General features: G+C 38.2%; 1 protein-coding gene across 1 annotated transcript in view; it reads left to right on the top strand.

The window, feature by feature from the left end:
• The window catches only part of LOC126204447 (cap-specific mRNA (nucleoside-2'-O-)-methyltransferase 1), a 286,518-nt gene that overhangs the window by 14,553 nt on the left and 249,955 nt on the right, over positions 1-22,010 (top strand). Inside the window, exons 4-6 of the mRNA XM_049938834.1 lie at positions 9,223-9,378; positions 13,589-13,756; positions 19,364-19,531. Of these exons, the coding sequence (XP_049794791.1) occupies positions 9,223-9,378; positions 13,589-13,756; positions 19,364-19,531 (492 nt within the window). The remainder of the gene's footprint in view (positions 1-9,222; positions 9,379-13,588; positions 13,757-19,363; positions 19,532-22,010) is intronic.

Here is a 22,010-nt window from a genome sequence, read left to right as displayed (position 1 = left end):
GCATTTTACCCCTTCCCATGCGAAAATTTTGCATATCTAAAGGCAAGTAACTCTTTTAGCGATTGTTGAAATTTGATTTTAACTTTACTTCTCAATGCTGAGAACTGCATGTAATCTTAAAATGACACTTCATTTTCCACATAAAGATCTATGGTTCTACGTAGATCTGACTTCAAACAAAAACCACCTACTTACAGCAAACTGCATTCCAGAAGTTTTAGTCCCTGACATGATGTTTCTGGACATTTTTGCACAACCTGTCATACAAAAGATGATGTTCTTTTGAGAGGTAATTGATGTGGTGGATCAATTAACTACAGTTTTCACAGTAAGCAAATATAAATATCAAAAACACCAAATATGGTGCTGCACTTTAGCAAATAAGTAAATTATTATGGTGTCTAGTATCTTTCAGCCTAACCTACAACTATGCATCTGATTACGTTGCACCACGAACTTTGCTCACAAAATAGCTACAGTAATATTTTATAAACATTGAAATAAACATTCTCAGTGTCATATTTTACCAGCAGATACATATATGCATGATGTCATGTGTCCTTTGCTCTGATTGGCTGTTAGACTCAGACCAAGTGGATGTGACACTGACTTACAAATGTTTGTGAAGCTAAAGTGCTGTATTTGGTTATTTTCATATTTATACTTGTATATGGGTGGTACTTATTTATACTTGTATGTGGGTGGCAACCACACGGGCTCTTAGCTAAGTCTGGCATTGCTTCCACTTACTTGTGTTAGACTTCTGCTTTCTTCTTTCCTGTCGGCCTCTCTTGATCAATTCTTGTTGCTTCGACCCCGACGGTATTAGGTTGCGAGGCCCGAGGGTATCTTTCATTTTCTTTTTTAACACATAGCTGTTAACCGAATGGCTCCCGGTATAAGGAGACCAACCTTACCAAGTGCCAATTGCCAGTAAGGGGCGGATGAGCAGGTAAGGAAGGGACACCCCCTTGTCCCAGGGATGAGAAATTGTCCCTAAAGGTGGAGGAACCATTAACTTGGTCAGTGGCAGGAGGATGCAGAAAGCAATGGGAAACCACTGCAGTAACGATCCCATACAGGATTTCCAAATAGAAATATGGCTACGTCCAATTCAAAATTTTCCGGGGTTTCAATTCCCCCATTTGGATCTCTGTGGGCAAATGTCTTGGGCAAGGCAGTAAGGAGTGAAGGAATAAAGGAACTTATGAGAATTGGAACATGGAATGTCAGAACCCTATTAAAAACTGGGACACTAGAAGAGGTTAAGATGCTGATGGAAAAGTCACAGCTGGAGTCTGTGAAACTAGATGGGACAGTAACGGTGATTTTATGTCGGGATTTCAGGATCATTCACAATGGTAGTGCTCAAACAGGAAGAAATGGTGTCGCTATAATTTTCAGAGGAAAATGGAAGAACAATGTGTTGAACACATACCACTGCAGTGATAGGATAATGATGATTAAAATTAAAGCACAACCCACAGATTTGTATGTAATTGCAGTTTACTTACCAACCACAAGTAGCTGCGGACATGAAAGAATTGACCGATAACCTGATATGTAACAGGAAAGAATGGGAAGGATTCAAAGAGACCCTAGAAGTAGCTGGTAAAGAACTAGTAGGATTAAGGAAACTAGAACCGAGGAAACCATGGATGACCAAGGAAATGCTAGACCTTTTTGAAGAACGAAACAGGCTGAGGAAAAAAGATTTCGATAAGTACAAAAGAGTAAAAAATACAATTACACAGAAATGTAGATTTGAAAAAGAAAAGTGGATGCATGACAAACATAAGGAAATTCAACAAGATCTAAGTGGAGGTCAAATTGATAGAGCCTACTTTAAAATTAAATCAATGCAGATAAAGCCAAGAACAAAAACAAATATGGTCAAGAATAAAAACGGTGACCTACTTTTCGAATAAGAGGGTGTATGAGAAAGATGGAAAGAGTATATTGAGGAACTATATGAAGGAGAAGATATTGCTAATGAGGGGGAAATTCTGGAAGAAGAGAGCAGCGTGGATATCGACATGATAGGGCCACCTATATCTAAAGAGGAATTCAGCAGTGCCTTGAATGTTCTAAGTAATAGCAAAGCGACAGGCGCAGATAATATCTCGGCAGAAATACTGAGGGAAATTGGAGAATCAACAAAAGAGTACTTGTATAAACTTATTAAAGAGTACTATGAAGATGGAAAAGAACCACCTACAGATTTGCTTAACAGCAAAACAGTAATAATCCCCCCCCCCCCAAAAAAAAAGAAGAGGAAATGCTGTGGACTGTGAGAACTATAGAACTATCTCCTTATTATCCCACACTTCCAAAATAATGTTAAACATAATAAAAAATCGAATAAAAGAGAAAATTCAGGCAAACCTAGGAGAAGACCAATTTGGTTTCAGATCCGGAAAAGGAACTAGAGAGGCAATACTAGCTCTGAGGATGGTATTAGAAAGACGAATTGGAGTTAAGAGGAAAACCTACTCAACCTTTATAGGTTTACAAAAAGCATTTGACATGGTTAATTGGAAATTGTTATTCCGAACAATGAAGGAAATAATTCTTGATTGGAGGGACAGAAGATTAATCTGGAATCTGTATAAAAGGCAGGAAGCAGAAATAGAAATGAATGGTGTGAAGAAGAAAGCAAAAATAAGGAGGGGAGTAAGGCAAGGATGCCCATTATCACCATATTTCTTCAAATTATTTGTTGAAAAAAACATTGAAAAATTGAAAAGAATAACCAAAGGAATTAAAATTAATGGGGAACGAATACACTGTATCCGTTTTGCAGATGGTATAGTAGTACTTGCTGACTCAGGAAAGGAAATGGAGTTTATGTTGCTAAAATTTGCTAAAAACCTAAGAGAATTTAATCTAAAAATAAATAAGAAGAAAACAAAAACTATGGTAATAGGGAAGACAAAAGAAAATGGTAAAGTTAATATTAAACTAGAAGATGATGCTGTAGAGCAGGTTGAGAACTTCTGTTATTTGCGGAGCACAATCACTGACGACAATAAATGTATCACAGATATAAAGAGAAGAATAGCCTTGGCAAAGCAAGCTTTCCAAAATAAAAGGAATTTACTAACAGGCAATCATATAAGCCTAGAAAGTACGAAAAAGTTTGCCAAAACTTTTGTCTGGAGTGTCTGAACATACGGATGTGAAGTGTGGACTCTGGGAAAGGCTGAGAAAAAGAAACTGAAAGCAGTGGAAATGTGGATATGGAGAAGAATGATGAAAACAAGCTGGGTAGGTAGAAAAAGTAATGAACAGGTCTTAAGAGAAGTGAATGAGAACAGAACGCTGCTAAATTATATAGGAAGAAGAAACTCTCAAATGGTAGGGCACATAATGAGACACAACCAGTTCCTAAAGAATGTATTTGAAGGAAAAGAACCAAGAGGCAGGCCAAGAGCAATGTATTTTAATAACATCAAAGAAGATGTGGGGATAAAATCGTATGAAGAATTGGAGGATGACAATGGAGAGAGGGATGAGGCTAAATCAACAAGGCAAAGCCTTTAGTTTATGATGATTATGACTTGTCTTCTGCAAACATATGTGGTTTAAATGATGCACTGCATTGAAGATGTATCCAAACCTTGTTGTGTTTGGTATGATTTGTTACACAAAAGTATTGAGACATCTGTTCTGTTGAAAAGTGCTTCATTATTGCTGGAAAATTATGTTTTGGACAAGTCAGCAAGCTTTTGAAAACTATGAAATGGCAAATACTTCAGGAAGAGGTGAAGGAAACACTGAAATACACTGGGCTGCACCTTCAAATTATATTAACAACTCTTGTGGCCACAGCTCCATGTAAGTCAGAGTCCACAGCCCTAGATTCTTCTTTAAACCATGGGATGATAATGAACTATTATTAATATGGTCAAGTCTGTGGAAAAACAACCGGGCAGTAGGATATGTGGAAATTGTCAGATGTCTGATGATGTGTCTTCTATGTTCAAATAACTGCAGTTTAACATTGACAAATAAGTGGAATAATATCTCAGAAGAGAGTGCTTTCTTTTGAAAAACTTTGTGTTGTATAGTTGCAGAGTTTTTTTGGATTGATTATGTTAAATTTAAACAATTTCTTTTTCTAAAAAAAGTAATGTAAATAAATGTTATCTTTGATGTCAGTATATATAATGTAATTATATGAACTATGTAGGAAAAGATAGATTGCTACTTACTATAAGGATAACACACTAAATTGCAGACAGGGACAATTAAAAGACACTTACACCTAACATTTTGACCACAGCCTTCATTGGAAAAAAAGGAACACACACCATTCCTCCACACAAACAAATACACCCCATGCACACATGACCGTCAACTCCAGCAGCTCAGGGCCACAGTGCAACTATCACGTAGGATGCTAGCAGCAATCTGGAGGGGATGAGGAAGGGGAAGGGCTATCAGTTTATGGATGAAGGAAGAGAGGAGCGCTGTCTGGCAGAGTGTGCAGGGACTAGACTGGCAACAGGTGCCATGTCAGGAGGCTGTGGGGCAGGGAGGTGGGGAAAGCTGAGCAAGAAAGGAGAGGAGTGGGGATATATGGACTGGTGTGTTGGCAGAGGGCAGCAAATGAATAACATAGAAGATGGAAATGGAGAGGAGGTGATGGGGCTGAGGGAGTGGAAACTGTTGGCTAGAGGGTATGGGGACAGTTTGTTGCCACAGGTCAAGGCTGGAATGATTACAGGAGCGGAGAATGTGGTGTAAGGATAACTTCCATCTGTACAGTTCAGAAAAGCTGGTGGTGAAGAGGAGGATCCAGATGGCTAGGGTAGAAAAGCGGCCATTGAAATCGAGGATGTCATGTTCAGCCGAATGTTGTGTGATGGTCTACTTTGTTCATGGCCATAGTTTGGCCATTCTGACGGAATGCTGGTTGGTAGGCTTTTTTTCTTTTCTTTTTCTTTTGTCATGAGTCCTCATGGACCCTGTGACGAATTCCTCTCCTGTGCCAATCTCTTCATCTCGTAGTAACGCCGGCAACGTGCATCCTCTATCGTTTGCTGGGTATATTCCAATCTCTGTCTTCCTCTATAATTATTGCCATCTCCAAGTCCCTCTAGTACCATGGAAGTCATTCCCTGATGTCTTAACAGATGTTCTATCATCCTGTCACTTCTCCTCGTCAGTGTTTTCCACATATTCCTTTCCTCTCCGATTCTGCATAGAACCTCCTCATTCCTTACCTTATCAGTCCACCTAATTTTCAACATTCGTTTGTAGCACCACATCTCAAGTGCTTCGATTCTCTTCTGTTGCAGTTCCCCCATGGTTCATGTTTCACTACCACATAACACTGGGCTCCAAATGTACATTCTCAGAAATGTTGTCCTCAAATTAAGGCCTATGTTTGATACTAGTAGACGTCTCTTGGCCAAGAATGCCCTTTTTGCCGGTGCTATTCTACTTTTGATGTCCTCCTTTGCTCTGTCTGTCATTGGTTATTTTGCTGCCTAGATAGTAGAATTCCTTAACTTCATCCACTTTGTAAGCATCAGACCTGATGTTAAGTTTCTCGCTGTTCTCATTTCTGCTAGTTCTCATTACCTTTGTGTTCCTTCAATTTACTCTCAGTCCGTATTCTGTACTCATTAGACTGCTCATTTGGTTCGGCCAATCTTGTAATTATTCTTCACTTTCATCAAGAATAGCAATGTCATCAGCAAATCGTGTAGTTGATATCCTTTCCCTTGAATTTTAATTCAATTTTGCGTCATTGATTCCTCAATGTGCAGATTAAACACTAGGGATGAAAGACTGCATCCTTGTCCAGAACCTTTTTAATATGAGAATTCATTTTTGGTTGTCCACTGTTATTATTCCATGTTGGCGCATGTAGATATTGTATATTACCCGTCTCTCCCTATACAAACTAGTCAGTTCATGCAGTCTTATGAATTGTGTGGATGATATTTTTCCAAAAATCGGCTGGTATATATCACTGGACACATACATTCTACACACCAAAGTAAATAGTAGTTTTGTTGTCACTTCCCCCAATGGCTAGAAATTATGATGGAATATTATCTATCCTTCTGACTTATCTGATCTTAAGCTCTCCAAAGCTCTCTTTAATTCTGATTCTAATACTGGATCCCCTATCTCCTCTAAATGGACTCCTGTTTCTTTTTCTATCACATCAGGCAAATCTTCTCCCTCATAGAGACCTTCACTGTACTCTCTCCACCTATCTGCTTTCTCCTCTGCATTTAACAGTGGAATTCCTGTTGTACTTTTGATGTTACCACCCTTCCTTTTACTTTCACTGAAGTGTGCTTTGACTGTCCTATATGCTGAGTCAGTCTTTTTCGATTTCTTCGCATTTTTCATGTTGCCATTTCATCTTAACTGCCCTGCACTTCCTGTTTATTTCATTCCTCAGCTACTTGTATGTCTGTAATCATAAATTTCCCTGAATATTTTTGTACTTCCTTCTTTTGTCAATCAGCTGAAGTATTTCTTCTGGTACTAATGGTTTCTTTGCAGTTACCTTCTTTTTACCTATGTTTTTCTCTCCAACTTCGGTGACTACCCTTTTTAGAGACGCCCATTCCTCTTCATCTGTACTGTCTACTGACCTATTCTTTATTGCTGTTTCTGTAGCCTTTGCAGACTTCAAGCCTATCTCGTCATTACTTCGTGCTTCCATATCCCACTTCCCTGTGTATTGATTCTACCTGACTAATCTCTTAAACTTCAGTCTACTCTTCATCACTAGTACATTGTGATCTGAGCCTATATCTGCTCCTGAGTAAGCCTTACAATCCGGTATCCGATTTCAGAATCTCTCTCTGACCACGATGTAATATAACTGAAATCTTTGCATATCACCCAGTCTATTCCAAGTATACCTTCTTCTCTTGTGACTCTTGAACAGAGTATTCGCTATTACTAGCTGAAATTTATTACACAACTCAGTCAGTCTTTCTCCTCTCTCATTCCTTGTCCCAAGCCCATAATCTAATGTAACCTTTCCTTCTACACAACTGCATTCCAGTCTCTCATGTCTAGTAGATTTTTGTCTCCCCTTTACATACTCTGTTACACCTTCAGTATCCTCATATACTTTCTCTATCTCCCCATCTTCAGCTGGCGATGTTGGCATGTGTTCCTGAACTATCTTTGTCATTGTTGATTTGCTGTCGATTCTGATACAAACTACCCTATCATTGAACTGTTCACAGTAACACACTCTTTGCCCTACATTCCTATTCATAATGAATCCTGCTCCTGTTATACCATTTTCTGCTGTTGTTGATATTACCTTATATTCATCTGACCAGAAATCCCTGTCTTCTTTCCATTTCACCTCCCTGACCCCTACTGTATCGAGATTGAGCCTTTGCATCTCCCTTTTCAAATTTTCCATCTTCCCTTACATTCAAGCTTCTGACATTCCATACCCTGATCGTAGAACATTATCCTTTTGTTGTTTATTCAGTCTTTTTCTCATGGTAGTCATGCCAGTATAAAAAGATATGAAAAGGAAACTTGCTACTCACCATATAGTGGAGATGCTGAGTCGCAGATAGGCACATTAAAACGACTGTCACAAATCAACAAAGAATAGACATAAAAACACACACACACACACACACACACACACACACACACACACACACAAAAATGCAACTCTCACACGTGACTGCAGTCTCAGGCAACTGAAGCCACACTGACTGACTGTGGTTTCAGTTGCCTGACACTGCAGTTTGTGTGTGTGTGTGTGTGTGTGTGTGTGTGTGTGTGTTTCTATTGTTGATTTGTGACAGTTTATGTAGTGCCTATCTGCGACTCAGCATCTCCGCTACATGGTGAGTAGCAACTTTCCTTTTCTTAATATTGTTACATTCCATCCTGAATTTTCCATTGTTCAATGTGAAAAGCTGTGCAATGGTTGCAGCAGAGCTGGTAAATGGCAAGGCTGCTTTCACAAGTGGTCTGGCCAATGATGGGGTAGGATAAACCTGTGACGGGACTGGAATAGGAAGTTCTGGGTAGGTGGATTGGTCAAGTCTTGTAATTGGGCCTTCCACAGGGATACAATCCTTGTAGCAAGGAGTTCGGATTGGGAGTGGCATAGGGATGTACTAGGATGTTGTGGAGGTTGAGTGGGCAATGGAACACCACTTTAGGAGGGGTGCGAAGTTTCTCGGCATATAATAAGAGTAATGAGTAGTGTAAATCCAAGAACATCATGTCGAAACCTATTCAAAGAATTGGGCATATTAACCACAGCTTCTCAGTATATTTATTCCTTAATGAAGTTTGTTGTAAATAATACATCTCTTTTTCCAAGTAACTGCTTAGTACACAGTATCAATACTAGGGAAAAGAACAATATACATAAAGATTTAAAATCACTTACTCTTGCCCAGAAAGGAGTCCAGTATTCAGCAACGCATATTTTCAATAAGTTACCAGCAACCATTAAGAGTTTAGTTTCAGACAAGGCACAATTTAAACATAATTTAAAAGAATTTTTGGTGGCCAACGCATTCTATTCCATCCAAGAGTTTCTCAACAAGTTCAGTAGACCATTTTAATGAAAATTTATTATACTTTAATTTTTGACAATACTTGGTTGTAACAGCCAAGCAACTACCTACTGTGTGAATGATGGATGTATGGAAAGCAGATGTAAGTCTTAAGTCTGTAAATAGTGGAAGAGTCTGTAAATAGTGGAAGTTTAATTTAAAATCTTGTACATAATCAGAATGTTCTTAACTGAGGATCACTGAAATGAATAATTTACTTTAATTTTTGACAATACTTGGTTGTAGTAGCCAAGAAACTAGCAAATGCCTGAATGATGGATTTAATGAAAGCAGATGTAAGTATTAAACCTGTAAATATTAGACATTTAAATTTAATTCATGTAAATAATTTTACTGTTTATTGACTGAGGATCATTAAAATTAATGAAACTCAAGTTTTTCTAATTACATTTTTCTAATGTGTTTATCTGACATGTTCCACACCCAGGAGGATTCCCTCTTTTATGGGTCTATGGAATGAATAATTAATATAATCTAATCTAATCGTATGGCTAGTAGCCACTACCCCTTGCTCTGAGAATCCATTAATTCTGGGTTTATGGATCTGCTAGATGTACCTACTTAAAAATATTGTGTGTGATTCACCATGAGAGTATCATGTATAGTCAGATATTTTGTTGTACAGGAATCAATGGGCTACAAGGCTGGCTTGGGCCTGGGAAAACATGAGCAGGGTCGTGTTGACCCAGTGGAAATGTCACGTCAGCGAGGTCGCAGAGGCTTAGGTCTGCGTATTGAGGGTCTTGAAGCTGCTACACTTGAATGGGATAGTTCCCTTGAGGTAAGATTCTGCTTTTAAATATTCAACTAAATATTCATTTTATTTCTGTATTTAACACAGTTTATAGTAACATAAAAAGTATTTTATGTTAATGGTATTCATATTGCAGACTGAAATTAGTCATACTGTGTAACTGTAAGTGTTGCGATCTTTCTTCTCCGAATTCAGTTAACACAAGGTTTGTGTGCCCTATTGATGAACATGTGTGATGTTGTTGTGGTCTGTGGTTTGATGCAGCTCTCCATGTGTGATAGGATAATGAAATGTCAATGTGAATGATTTGTATTAGAATTATCATTCAACTGTCAGAAACATACCAGATAATGGAAACTTTGCTTGTGGAATCATGAGTTTTTCTTCAAAATTGACAGTAGGGAACTGATAACTGACAGATTGTGCCACTATCAATAACTGTTCATATGTATTTAGATATATTTTAAAATTACGAGTGTCCATTTGACAAGCTATGTTTCATCATTCCTCCATTACATATGATTTCATTACTTATTTTTTTCTGGCCACCAGATATTTATTATGCACTAGAGACACCTAAAACTGTGATCTTTTTATCTACATATCAGCTTTCACTGCTATACAGAAGGACAGTCTTCACAATTTTAGTGTTACCTCTGTTGGATCTGTGAGATTTCCGTTGTGAAACAAGCATCGTTTGTAGCCATCATACAGGTTACTGATGATGATTAGAATCTTCTGTGGTATACTATACTTTCGCAACAGTTGCCATAGTATTTGATGTTTCACAGAATCGAAGGCCGTTTCAAAATCAGTGAATACTAGATATTTGGTTGCCTGGAATTCTTTGCTTTGGTCTAATATGATCCTAAGAGTATTAATAAGGTAAAAATAAGCCTGTAATTTATGCAGTCAATTTTCAACTGAATCTTGAATATTGAAAATAACTCTGGTGAGGATCTTGCTGGGCACTGACACCAGTGTAATACCACACCAGTTGTTACAGGCCGACAAATTTTTTTTTTTTTTTTTTTTTTTTTTTTTTTTTTTTTTTTTTTTTTTTTTTGGGAGCTTTACTGCCAGCCACTCTTGTGGGAGCTTCTCTTGAGCCAGGGGAGGAGCATCTTAAAGGTACTTTTGATATCGGCTTTTAAGACCTGTGGTGCTATGTTGTATAGGTCTGGAGTCTTTGCATTTTTAGGCTTCTCAAAGCACTCCTAATTTTGCCCGTTGTGGGTCATTGCAGATTTGTATCTTGGTCTGCTTCAACTTGCTGGAACGTTCTTCACCTGTACCTCTTGGTTGTTTTTGCAATTTAACAACTCCTTGACTTAGTCCTCCCATCTCTGTAGCTGTGCCTATTGATTTGTAATCATCACTCCATCCTTGCTCTTAACAGATCCTTCACATCTAAAGTTCTTCATTGAGAGTTGTATGCTGATATTGTACAGCTCCTTTATATATCCCTGTTTGCTGCTGTTTCTGCTAACTGTACCTGGTCATCTCTCATCTATCCATTTTTTCTATCTCGCCTTGCTGTCATATTTTCATTTTTTCATTTGCTTCTGTGTGTTCTTTATGTGCTTTGATCTTCAGTGCACTTGTGTTACCAAAATGTATCTTTTGTTTTAGTTCTTTCCTGCAGCTTATTTCATCAGAGATCCATTCTTTCCTTTGCTGTGTCTTAAATCTTAATATGTGCTCTCTCTCTCTCTCTCTCTCTCTCTCTCTCTCTTTCTCTCTTTCTTTGCTCCTGTAATTGAGCTAGGTTCTGTTTGACACTATCTTCAATTTGAACTCGGCCTAAATTAGGTGGTAGTCACTTCCAATGTCTGCTCCTCTTGTATTTCTGACATTTAGCAGAGAGTGTTGAAAGTTACGGCTTACGTTTTTTTAATGTGATGTATCTGATTTTCAGTGACATGATACAGCAAGACCTACACTATCGTGTGGCTGTTGTGATGTGGAAACAGTGTGTCTTGAATACTAGGTCATACTCAGTGCACATATCTATCAGCAGTTCACCATTTCCATTTTTATTCTTAATGCTGTGTATGCCCATGATGTGTTCAAGCCCTTCATTTTTTGAACCAGCTTTTGTGTTAAAGTCTTACATTAAATTTTTTATGTCTCTGCAATTAGTTTGTCTTAGAACCCCATTTAGCTCTGTGTAAAATGCATCATATTCTCTTGCAGCTATTTCAATAGGTGCATAGCATTGAATTACTGTGATATTTCATACATTTATTCTAAAGCATGGCAGCGCCCTTGCCACAGTGGTTACACCGGTTCCCGTGAGATCACCGAAGTTAAGTGCTGTCGGGCGTGGTCAGCACTTGGATGGGTGACCATCCGGGCCGCCATGCACTGTTGCCATTTTTCGGGGTGCACTCAGCCTCGTGATGCCAATTGAGGGGCTACTCGACCGAACAGTAGCGGCTTCGATCAAGAATACCATCATAACGGCTGGGAGAGCAGTGTGCTGACCCCACGCCCCTCCTATCCGCATCCTCCACGGAGGATGACATGGCGGTCGGATGGTCCCGGTAGGCCACTCGTGGCCTGAAGACAGAGTGCTTTATTCTAAAGCATGTGGTTATTATCCTTTCTGACACTGGTTTCCACTCCAGTAAACTCCTTTTGCAGTTGTTAGATAGTAAGAGCCCTACACTGTTCCAGTACATGACATCTTCATCTGACTGTCCTACATACAGCAGCACTCCACCTTCTTGTGTTTTAAGTTCTCCAAAGTCTGGCCACCTTATTTCAAACAATCTCATTATATCCAATCTGTAGTTCTCCATCTCTTTTTTTGACCTGTATTAACTTTCCCATCTCTGTGTGTTCTTACATTCCAAAATCCACTACAGGTTTTCCTTTTCAGGCCAAAGGTCATATCCTTAAGACCCATCCAACTATTTCTCCTTTTAGTTTCTATGATTTGAATTTTTTTGGTGGTGTGGATTTTCAGACCACAGCCCTCAAGTGTCCTGGTGGGGCTGCCACCTCATGGCCTGTACACCTGTCAAGGTTTTATTTCAGGGCCTTACCTCTTAGATAACTTGTCTCCACCTCAGCTATAGAATGCTATTCATCCTTCTGCAGTGAGACCTATGTGCATCACCATTGTCCTGGTTACCAAGGATCTTCTGCTTCTCACATTAGGGGACTGTGCCTGTTGCCACACAGTCACAGAGATGAAAAGACAGGACATTGTGAGAAGCACTTTCTCTGGATCCTATGTGGTGACCTGACCAGCTTGGGGGATCCTGCTGGCAGTTACACTACTGCTGATACAGCCCTCCAGTTCATTGGAACACACAAACCCCCTCGCTCAGATGGGCAGTGTTTCATTAGGGTAGTGTCTCCCGAGGGGGAGAATTTCAGGCAATAGTCTTCTCTCACTATATCCATCTGCAGTCACAGCAGTCCTTAACAGTGCTAAATTCTAGCTAGGAATCTTTACTGACACTATCTCCTCTCTTCCCCATGAAATAAGAATCCTGATGAACCTTATTCAGAACTGTCAAACAGGTGATAAGCTAATAAGACAAGGCTATTTATCTATCTTCCTCAGTTGCCTAATATTATACTATGAAGAAATCAAAGACTTGGACTCTGAAGGCTAACCAAGTGTATAATAGTGTTGATATTTCATGAAGCAAATATGCTGGAAAAAAAATATGGCTGACATTTCAACGGTCTACTGTAGCTTTAAAAATATAGCATTGTGTCACCCACCTCACCCACAATGACCCATTGAAGTGTTTGGTTTTTCCCACATGCCACCTGCTGTTCCACTGTAACTTATTGAACCAATGTCCTCCACTCATAAAAAAAAAGAAGACAGAAACACATCCCCTACTCTGTAGTATCTCAGAAAAGTGTTCATTTTGTGTATCTTTTCTAGTGTAGCAGGGAAAGTGCCATAGTTTGAGGCTTTTCCCCAGAGGGCCATAGTTTGAATCTTTAACCTTTATCATGCTATCATTACAAGTTTTCAACATATTCCAAACTTATTCGAGGTCAGTGCTATGAGATTTTCCAAAACTAAGTTTTTTGTGATATGTTCCTGTCGTGTTTATCTTAGTAATGCTACATTGTTCCATCAGTTTTATTTTCTCTTTCTTCCATTTACATATCTGTAGTTTCAAGCAGATTAAGTAATGTTTGAAGTTAAAGTTTACTTGAGTATTCGTAAAATAGATATTTCACATTTAGCACTTTTTCTTTGCAGGTGGTGTCAGTAGAAGAATCTCCAAAATGGCTGAAAGATTCGAATTATGAACCTATTTCACTTGAAGAGTTAGGCACTTGGATGAAGGAGGGCCAGCGCAAATTGGTTATAAATGATGAAACTAATTTTTGTGATCCAAATTTATTAAGGAATGTTCTCAGTTCAAAGGTGAATCCGTTTTTATTTTAATACAGTAATGGTCTTTCAGAGACCATGCCATTTAGGCTATCAGTCAAGATTTCCTGGTGCAGTCTGGTAATGAACGTTATGTAGAGCTGATTGGAGTATAGCCATTCATTATTACTACAGGTATTCATTTGACAAGTGTTATATTCATCAAATGCACTTGCTGTTATACATAAATAACAGGCAGGAAGAGAACACTTTAGCACTGAAAGTAGTTTCTGTTATGATATGACTTGGACGCATGCAGAAACTATAAAGTCTCGTCACGGAGCCAAATAGTGTTAGGCAATAGCTAAACAAAAGTATATGATAATACAGATTAGCAACAAGTTACAATAATTTATTAAAATAAATCAAAATACTGACTAATAATGGCTTGAGTGGAGCTGTGTGTCCACTTACATCCACATGTAGTGGAGGGATGTCCACTTGGGAACTAATTGAGTGACACATAGTGGGTGCATAAAATAATGTGCCTTGTGTGTGGAGGCTAGCCTTAATTCAGTAGGCATGCCTTTTGTATGGAGGCTAGCCTTAGTTCAGTCATACCAGAGTACTAGACAGCTCGTACACATCTATGATGTGTTAGAAAACTGATGTCACTTTAACAGTTACATCTTAAAAAATGTATGCTAGTCTCATTTACCTGCTTTGAGTTGACTTTACAAGATATGTTGTGTTCATGGTCTAAGAACTTTTAGCATTGTACTCAAGAATGGTGTGAAAGCCAAATTCTAGATTGCTCAGAAGAAAAATGCAGTAATATGCAGTCAAATGGCAGCATTTTTCCAAAAACTACTTTATGACTGTGGCCCAGCACCATCAAAAACTTTTTATCTTCCAGTACGTTTCAAAATGGTGTACACTTCATTGCAGAGTGAAAGATTTATTTTCTGGAATCAACAAGCTGGTGCAATGTCTCAGCAATTTTATTTACTGAAACCTATGGGAAGACAAGCTGTTGGTAGGTTTGAAGGTGGTCAGTGACAGCTTGAGGCAGCAAAAAGTATCAGAAAGTGTACTAAGGCAATGCTCTCACTTTAAACAATGGGTGCTATTCAGAGGTCAGTATATAGTTTTATATAAGCTACTATGGTTACATAATTTTTCTCTTTAGCATAGTATGCAATGCAGTGAACATTTTTGATTAGGTACTTTCAATAAGATGGAGATAACCTAGTGAAAAGTTGAAGCTGTCAGTCATTCCATGTGATGTACTTGGGTGCAGGTTTTTCTTTTTGTTTTTTTCTTCCCAGTTTTCTGAGTGGTTTGATACAGCTCTTCATTAATTCCTGTCATGTGCTAGTCATTTGGATGCAAAATTTTCACATTTTGGATTTGCACTTATGCTTCAGATAATAATATTTAAATGGACAGATAAAAAATCTACTCACCAAGCAGCAGCAGAACACTCACATAAAAGATTATTGTGATTGGCAAGCTTTCGGAGCCAGTGGCTCCTTCTTTGGGTAGAAGGGTTGAAGGTGATTGTTTTCATTGTTATATTACTTCAAATAATGTAATTTTTATAGCTATATTACTTTGTTCAAGTGACACACTTTAACATCATTGTCATGGTTCTGTTACTAGCTGATGGTGTGTGCTGTGATTGGTGTTGACAAATGAATGAACATTGTAGCACTAGCTTTTTACACCATTCTTTGCAAGAATGTACATAGAAGACAGTCTTGTAATGAGGGATAAAACAAATGATATTGTGCTTTTTTAAACAGCGTGGCCTTGTATTCAATGAATGGAAGCTGTAATATACCTCTGGAATCATCATTTAGGTTTCCCAAAATGTCCTTAAATTACTTCAGCCAAGTGCTGAATGGTTCCTACTTTAAGGCCAAGGTGAGCTACCTGTTCCATGGTTGTTGATCTTGGCCTGTAAGTATGTAAATGTCTCTTTCTGTGAATTTTTTTTTTTTTATCATCCTCCTCTCCCCCCTGAAATTATAATACCCGAACTTGCAAAAGTAATTCTTGTATCAGAGCTACAGATATTGAATGCCCTCTAAGGAGGTGGACTTAGATGGCTGTTAGGGGCACTGCGGCAATGCAGCACTTTATTTGTATGGCAAGAGCACTACTGTCTTGCCACGTGAATATGGTGGCCAATAGCATTCCACATGACCGGTATATAGAGTGGCGCACAACTGGTCAGTTCAGTGCTCATGCTTGCTACTGTCAGATCTATATTTACTGTACTAGGACTGGATGATAACTATCTTGCTTGTACCATTACTGTTCTTGGTCACATCTTGGGTGTGTGTCTCTGCCACTTTCAGCCTTGTTGTCATCGTTATGTCAAAGGCTTCGCTTAATGCACTGTCTTCGTCTAGGTTTAGTCCTTGTCCTATTGTCCTGGTCTTTTGCGTTGTTTGTATTCTTTCTGTCACATTTTGCTTGTCTACTGTTAGTTTGGTTCACTTTTCCGCAGGTGGTTCTCCTGCCTGGCAACTCCTTAAGGTTCTCCTTTTCTTCCGGAGCTCTAACGTGAGCACTCTGCAGGTTTAGCAGTGATCCTTTGATGAATAAAACTGTTACTATAGTACTACCACTAGTAGTATTAATAGAATTGTTAACTATTAATTCCAAAAATATGAATGCTAAAAATGTATGCTTGTACGTGTTCAGCCATGTTGATATGTTTCTTTGTAATACTTTGTATATAGGAGATTTAATCAGTGCCTAAAATTGGTTCTCAACTAAGAATAGGCTAAAAAACTTAGCTGAAAATGGTAACTAGCTACTTGGATTTAGTGTAAACAGAGCTGAAAGAATCAGTGTAGAACCTAACTCTGGCTGATATTTACACAGTACTAGTGATATTGTGTATCCAGTTGTTATACTTATATCAAGTGCAATTGAAATGAGGTGAACCAGTGATGGGTACAGTTTTGTATTAGTGAAACTGAGTTTACTAGGTCTACAACTTTGCTTCCATTGTTTTTTCTCAAAGTTCGGGGCTTTATTGTGAAAACTTACAAAAAAATTATGATTCATAGTATTGCCCATCGCTTGCCACTACATTCTCCCATCTTTCAGATAGCATACGAATCCCGTGGCGGAAGAACTGGATGTCTTTTGTGGGGATCCATGAATCGATTCAATTTTGCACTTGTTCATATGATCAGAAGTGCTGGTCAGCCAGACTGTATGCCACTGGTAGAAAAAGGTGGTAGTCAGAGAGAGCAATGTATGGAGAATTTGGCGGGAGGGACAGAACTTCTCATTTCAACATTTCCAATTATATTTTGATGCGCGACATGGTGTCAAGCACTGCCCTGCTGCAAAATTACCTTTAAGTGTCGATCACTGTGTTGTGGCCATTTGTGTTTCAGTGCTGGGCTTGAACACATCAATTGCTTTCGATAATGATGTCCTGTGACTGTCTTCGTCTGTTTCAGTAGCTACAAAAACGTTCTGTCGTCCACCGCCATGCCGGTCTAATCACCCTTCTTAAGGCGTTGAAAACATTCTCTGCATGTTCTTCCACTAATAATTCCCTCCCCATTGGTTGTAACCAGCATTTTAAGAGCCACTGCCACAGATTTCTTCATGTTAAAGAAGAAAATTAAAACTTCCCACAAATGGTGAGAAATGGGTCCATAAGTTGACGTACTTAATTGAGAATAATCTTATGATGCCATCACAAATCAACTAATATTTTTATGGCATTATGTTTACAGATGCCTAAGCTTATTGTATTACACCTATGACCAACCACCCGAACCCCACTTGCCGCTACTGCCGTCTATAGCAAAACGGCGGGAGCAAAGTTGTAGACATAATAACTTAGAAAAGTTACAATGTCTTATCATAAGCTACAATGCTTATTCAGACAGGCAGGTGTTAAACTGCACACACACACACACACACACACACACACACACACACAAAAGTCACTGGTGTCCTCACTTCATTGAAAAGTAAATTCCATTATTGCAATTGCTTGTACAGATATTATTGTTATGGACTTCAGTTCAAAGACTGATTTTATGCAGCTCTCTATAATAGTCTATCCCGTGCGAACCATTTCATCTGATTAGTTCCTACAACCTACATATATATGTACCTGCTTACTGTATTCATGCTTGCATCTCCATCTTCAATTTTTATTCCCCACACTTCCCTACATTACCAAACTGAGTATTCCTTGATACCTTAGGATGTGTGCTACCAACTGATCTCTAATTTTAGTTAATCTGCACCATAAATTTCTTTTTTTCCCTGATTTGATTTCATTGCTTTATTTAGTCTATCCATCTAATATTCAACATTCAAAACCACAACATTTCAAAAGATTCTCTTCTCTTCTTGTCTGAAGTGCTTATTATCCAAGTTTCACTTCCATGTAATGTTACTTATCAGACAAATATCTCCAGAAAATACTTCTTAAACACTTCAACTTATACTAGATGTTAATAAATTCTTTTTCAGAAATGAGTTCTTGCACTATCGCCAGTTCATATTTTATATCCTCTGTACTTCAGCTGTCATCAGTTATTTTGTTGCTCAAATAGCTGAAGTCATCTGCTACTTTTAGTCCATTACCCTTGTTGTACTTTTGTTGATGTTCATCTTGTAGCATCTTTTCAAGACAACAATTCTGTTCAACTGCTGTTTCCAGTTCTTTGCTGCTTCTGACAGAATTACAGTGTCATCACCAAACCCCAAAGTTATTATTTATTTTCCCTGGACTATAATTCCCTAAACAAACTCCTCTTTGGTTTCCTTCACTGCTTATTCTGTGCACAGATCGAATAACATAGGGGATAGGCTACAAACCTGTCTCCCTTCTTTTTCAGCTACAACTTCCCTGTCATGTTCTTTGACTCATATAACTGGAATCTGGTTTATGTACAAGTTGTAAATAACCTTACGCTCACTGTATTTTATCCCTGCTATCTTGAAAATTTCAAAGAGGGGATCCAGACAACATTGGCAAAAGCTTTCTGTAGATCTACAAATGCTATAAATGTAGGCTTACCTTTCTTCAATATATCCTCTAAGATAAGTGATAGGATTATTTCTGTCTTGCATGTTCCTCTGTTTCTCCAGAACTCAAATGTACCCTTGCCAAGGTTGGTTCCTACTAAGGTTTTCATTGTTATGTGAATAATTTGTGTCTACATTTGCAATCATGACTTGTTAAGTCGATGGTTTGGTGGTATTCACTCCTTTCAGTGCCTGCTTTCTTCCCTTATGTAGACGGTCTGTTTATTTCCTTATGTAGATTCTCTGTATATATATTCATCTCTCACTTCTTTGCTTTGTACTGGCTTGCCATCTGAGCTCGATATCTGTGCAGTTGTTTCTCTTGTCTCAGAAATCTAATTGTGAAGAGCTATTCTAATTTTATTTTATGTATTGGCTTTCGTTGCTCTGTCTTTTCCATGGAAGAATGTTGATACTCAAGCTATCTGTATTAAACAATAGACTTTAAGACTCGAATAATCTGTTTTGTTTAGGGGTAGACATCAGTGTTGACTGAGTAATCTTTACTTTATGTAACACATCTGAAGGGTCAGCTACTGTGATTTTTGTCTTTGTTTGATCATCCTTAAACCTTTTTTGTTCCAGAGTGTTTTTGACAAATTGGATGCAAATGAAATGCTGAAGGCAAGGTCTCGATCAAACCCATTTGAGACTATTCGTGGTGCAATCTTTCTGAACCGTGCTGCAGTGAAAATGGCGAACATGGACAAAGTGTTTGATTTCATGTTCACAAACCCTCATCATGAAAATGGTGTATGTATCTCAGCATGAATCTTGCTTCATTCCGTGTCATGTTCGATAGCATCTTGCATAGTAACTGTTTTGTTTGTACAAATTGGATGAGAAACTAATTAGCATTCCGTGCGCTAAGAAAGATATTAATTATCTGTAGGTTTGTAGTACTAATTGGTTTGCTTTCACAACAGCCTGTCTTTACTGTAGAAAATGTACAAAGGTGAATCAAAAGGGTTATAATGAGTCATGTGAATGAATTTTAACGCTCAGTTGTGCAGATACATTGGCGTGCGGTACAGCTACCAATACATTTCAACACAGTCTTTTGCCTATTGAAAGATTTATTGTGATGGTGCACCACAATAACATTATTTGCTTGAAGGAAGCCATTGTCAGTCCCAGCTTTGCCACATTTAAATGTTCATATTAGATATAAACTGCCTATAATCCAGATACTTCTCAGTGATCCAAAGTACTGTAAAGCAGTGGGTGTCAAGGTATGACTGAAGGAAGGAATAATGCAGTTGCAGTGTTTCTTATGGCAGTTGATATATACAGTATGTATGTGTGTTTTTAAGGGGGGGGGGGGGTAGGTACTTTTTGAGTATGAGTAATAACTTGTAAGACATCAAAACTGAAACATGCATTTGTTGAACAACTGTATAAAATAAATAGGCCACAAAACATTATTGAGACAAGTCAGTGTCTAAGTATTGACTGTAGTGTGCTAGTTAGTTAGTTACATATTCCAGGGATCATTTTGCATGATAGATCATAATAACGTGGACCAAGTCATTTTACATTCACGTCACAAATTAATTTGTACATGTGGTTACATTCTGAACATTTGTAAGTTTGGTGTTCCTTTACAAAAATAAAAAAGATATGCGATGTGAGTTAGTAATTTCTACCCACTACCTCTTACACATTACAGTAATATCAAACAGTGGAAAATCCAGGATTGAATGTAACAGTATTGTGAAAAAGAAAGTTGCTACTCACCATAAAGCGGAGATGCTGAGTCACAGATAGCCACAACAAAAAGACCGTCACAAATAACAGCTTTCGGCTGGTAAGGCCTTTGTCAGAATTAGACGGCAAACATACACATATGCACCCACGTAAATGCAACTCACACATACTGGCCTCAGTTGCCTGAGACTGCAGTCGTGTGTGTGTGTGTGTGTGTTTCGTTTGCATGGGTGTGTATGTGTGTGTTTGCCATCTAATTCTGACAAAAGCCTTACCGGCTGAAAGCTATTATTTCTGACAGTCTTTTTGTTGTGCCTATGTGCGACCTAGCATCTCCGCAATATGGTGAGTAGCAACTTTCCTTTTCACAATAACATTACAATAATAGAAATTCTTCTACGAAATAGGAGTTGTCAGGGAGAAACTTTCTCAGCATGTTAGAAATTTTACTTTGCTATCTGTGGGACATTTTATATCACTGGCTAAGTGATCATAAAGTTTTTTTTCATCATTGTGCACCACTTTGTATGCTGAAGACAACCTTAATGTGGAGTAATGGATGTCATTTTTCCCTCTGCTGTAATTATATACCTCATTGCTCCTTTTGAACTTTAGTGGATAATTTACAACAAATTTCACGAGAGAATAAATATACTGTGAAGCAGTAGTCAGAATGCCCAACTCAAACATATGTCTACATAATGATCGTGGGTGAGAACCACATATTATTCTTACAGTGCATTTTTGCACAATAAAGACTTTCTTTCTCAAAGATGAATTCCACCAGAACATTATTCCATATGACATTACTGAATGAAAATTTGCAAAATACTCCAACTGACAGATTTGTCTCTCACCAAGATTTTCAATGATTCTAAGCGCAAACATGGCTGAACTAAATTGCTTTAGGAGTTCTAAAAGGTGTTTTTTTCCAATTTAAATTCCTATCAATCTGGATCCCAAAGAACTTTGAAGTGTCCACCCTATGTATTATTTCCTCACCATGTGTTAACACTTATCATTGATGTTGTACCTCTAGTTGCACAGAACTGAATATGTTGTGTCTTTTCAAACTTGAGAGTGAGACCATTTACAGAAAACCAGTCAATGACACTTTTAAGAACTTTGTTTACCATTTCTTCTGTTTCTCTATGTATGCTTGGCGTGATTGCAATACTATTGTAATCTGCAAAGAGTACTAATTCTGCTTGTTGTATACTAGACAGAAGGTCATTTACATATATGAGGAACAGTAGTGGGCCTAAGACTTAACCTTGGGAAACCCTATACGTAATTTCTCCCCAGTCAGAATTTTGTACCTGAATTTCAAAATACAACTTTCTGCATTCTTTTTGAAACCCCCATGCGGGTCTGGGGGTAAGAATAGGCCCAAGATATTCCTGCCTGTCATAAAAGGTGACTAAAAGTTGTTTCACATGTTTCGGCCTGTATGTGATGGTCCACTGTAGGCTTTGACCTCCATATTTCAAAATTTTCCAGAGAGCGAGCCAACTGGGGAAGGGTA

Source organism: Schistocerca nitens, chromosome 9 (assembly GCF_023898315.1).
Source record: "Schistocerca nitens isolate TAMUIC-IGC-003100 chromosome 9, iqSchNite1.1, whole genome shotgun sequence".
NCBI lineage: Eukaryota > Metazoa > Arthropoda > Insecta > Orthoptera > Acrididae > Schistocerca > Schistocerca nitens.
Note: the sequence above shows the minus strand (reverse complement) of the source record. Positions and strands in the feature narration are given on the sequence as shown.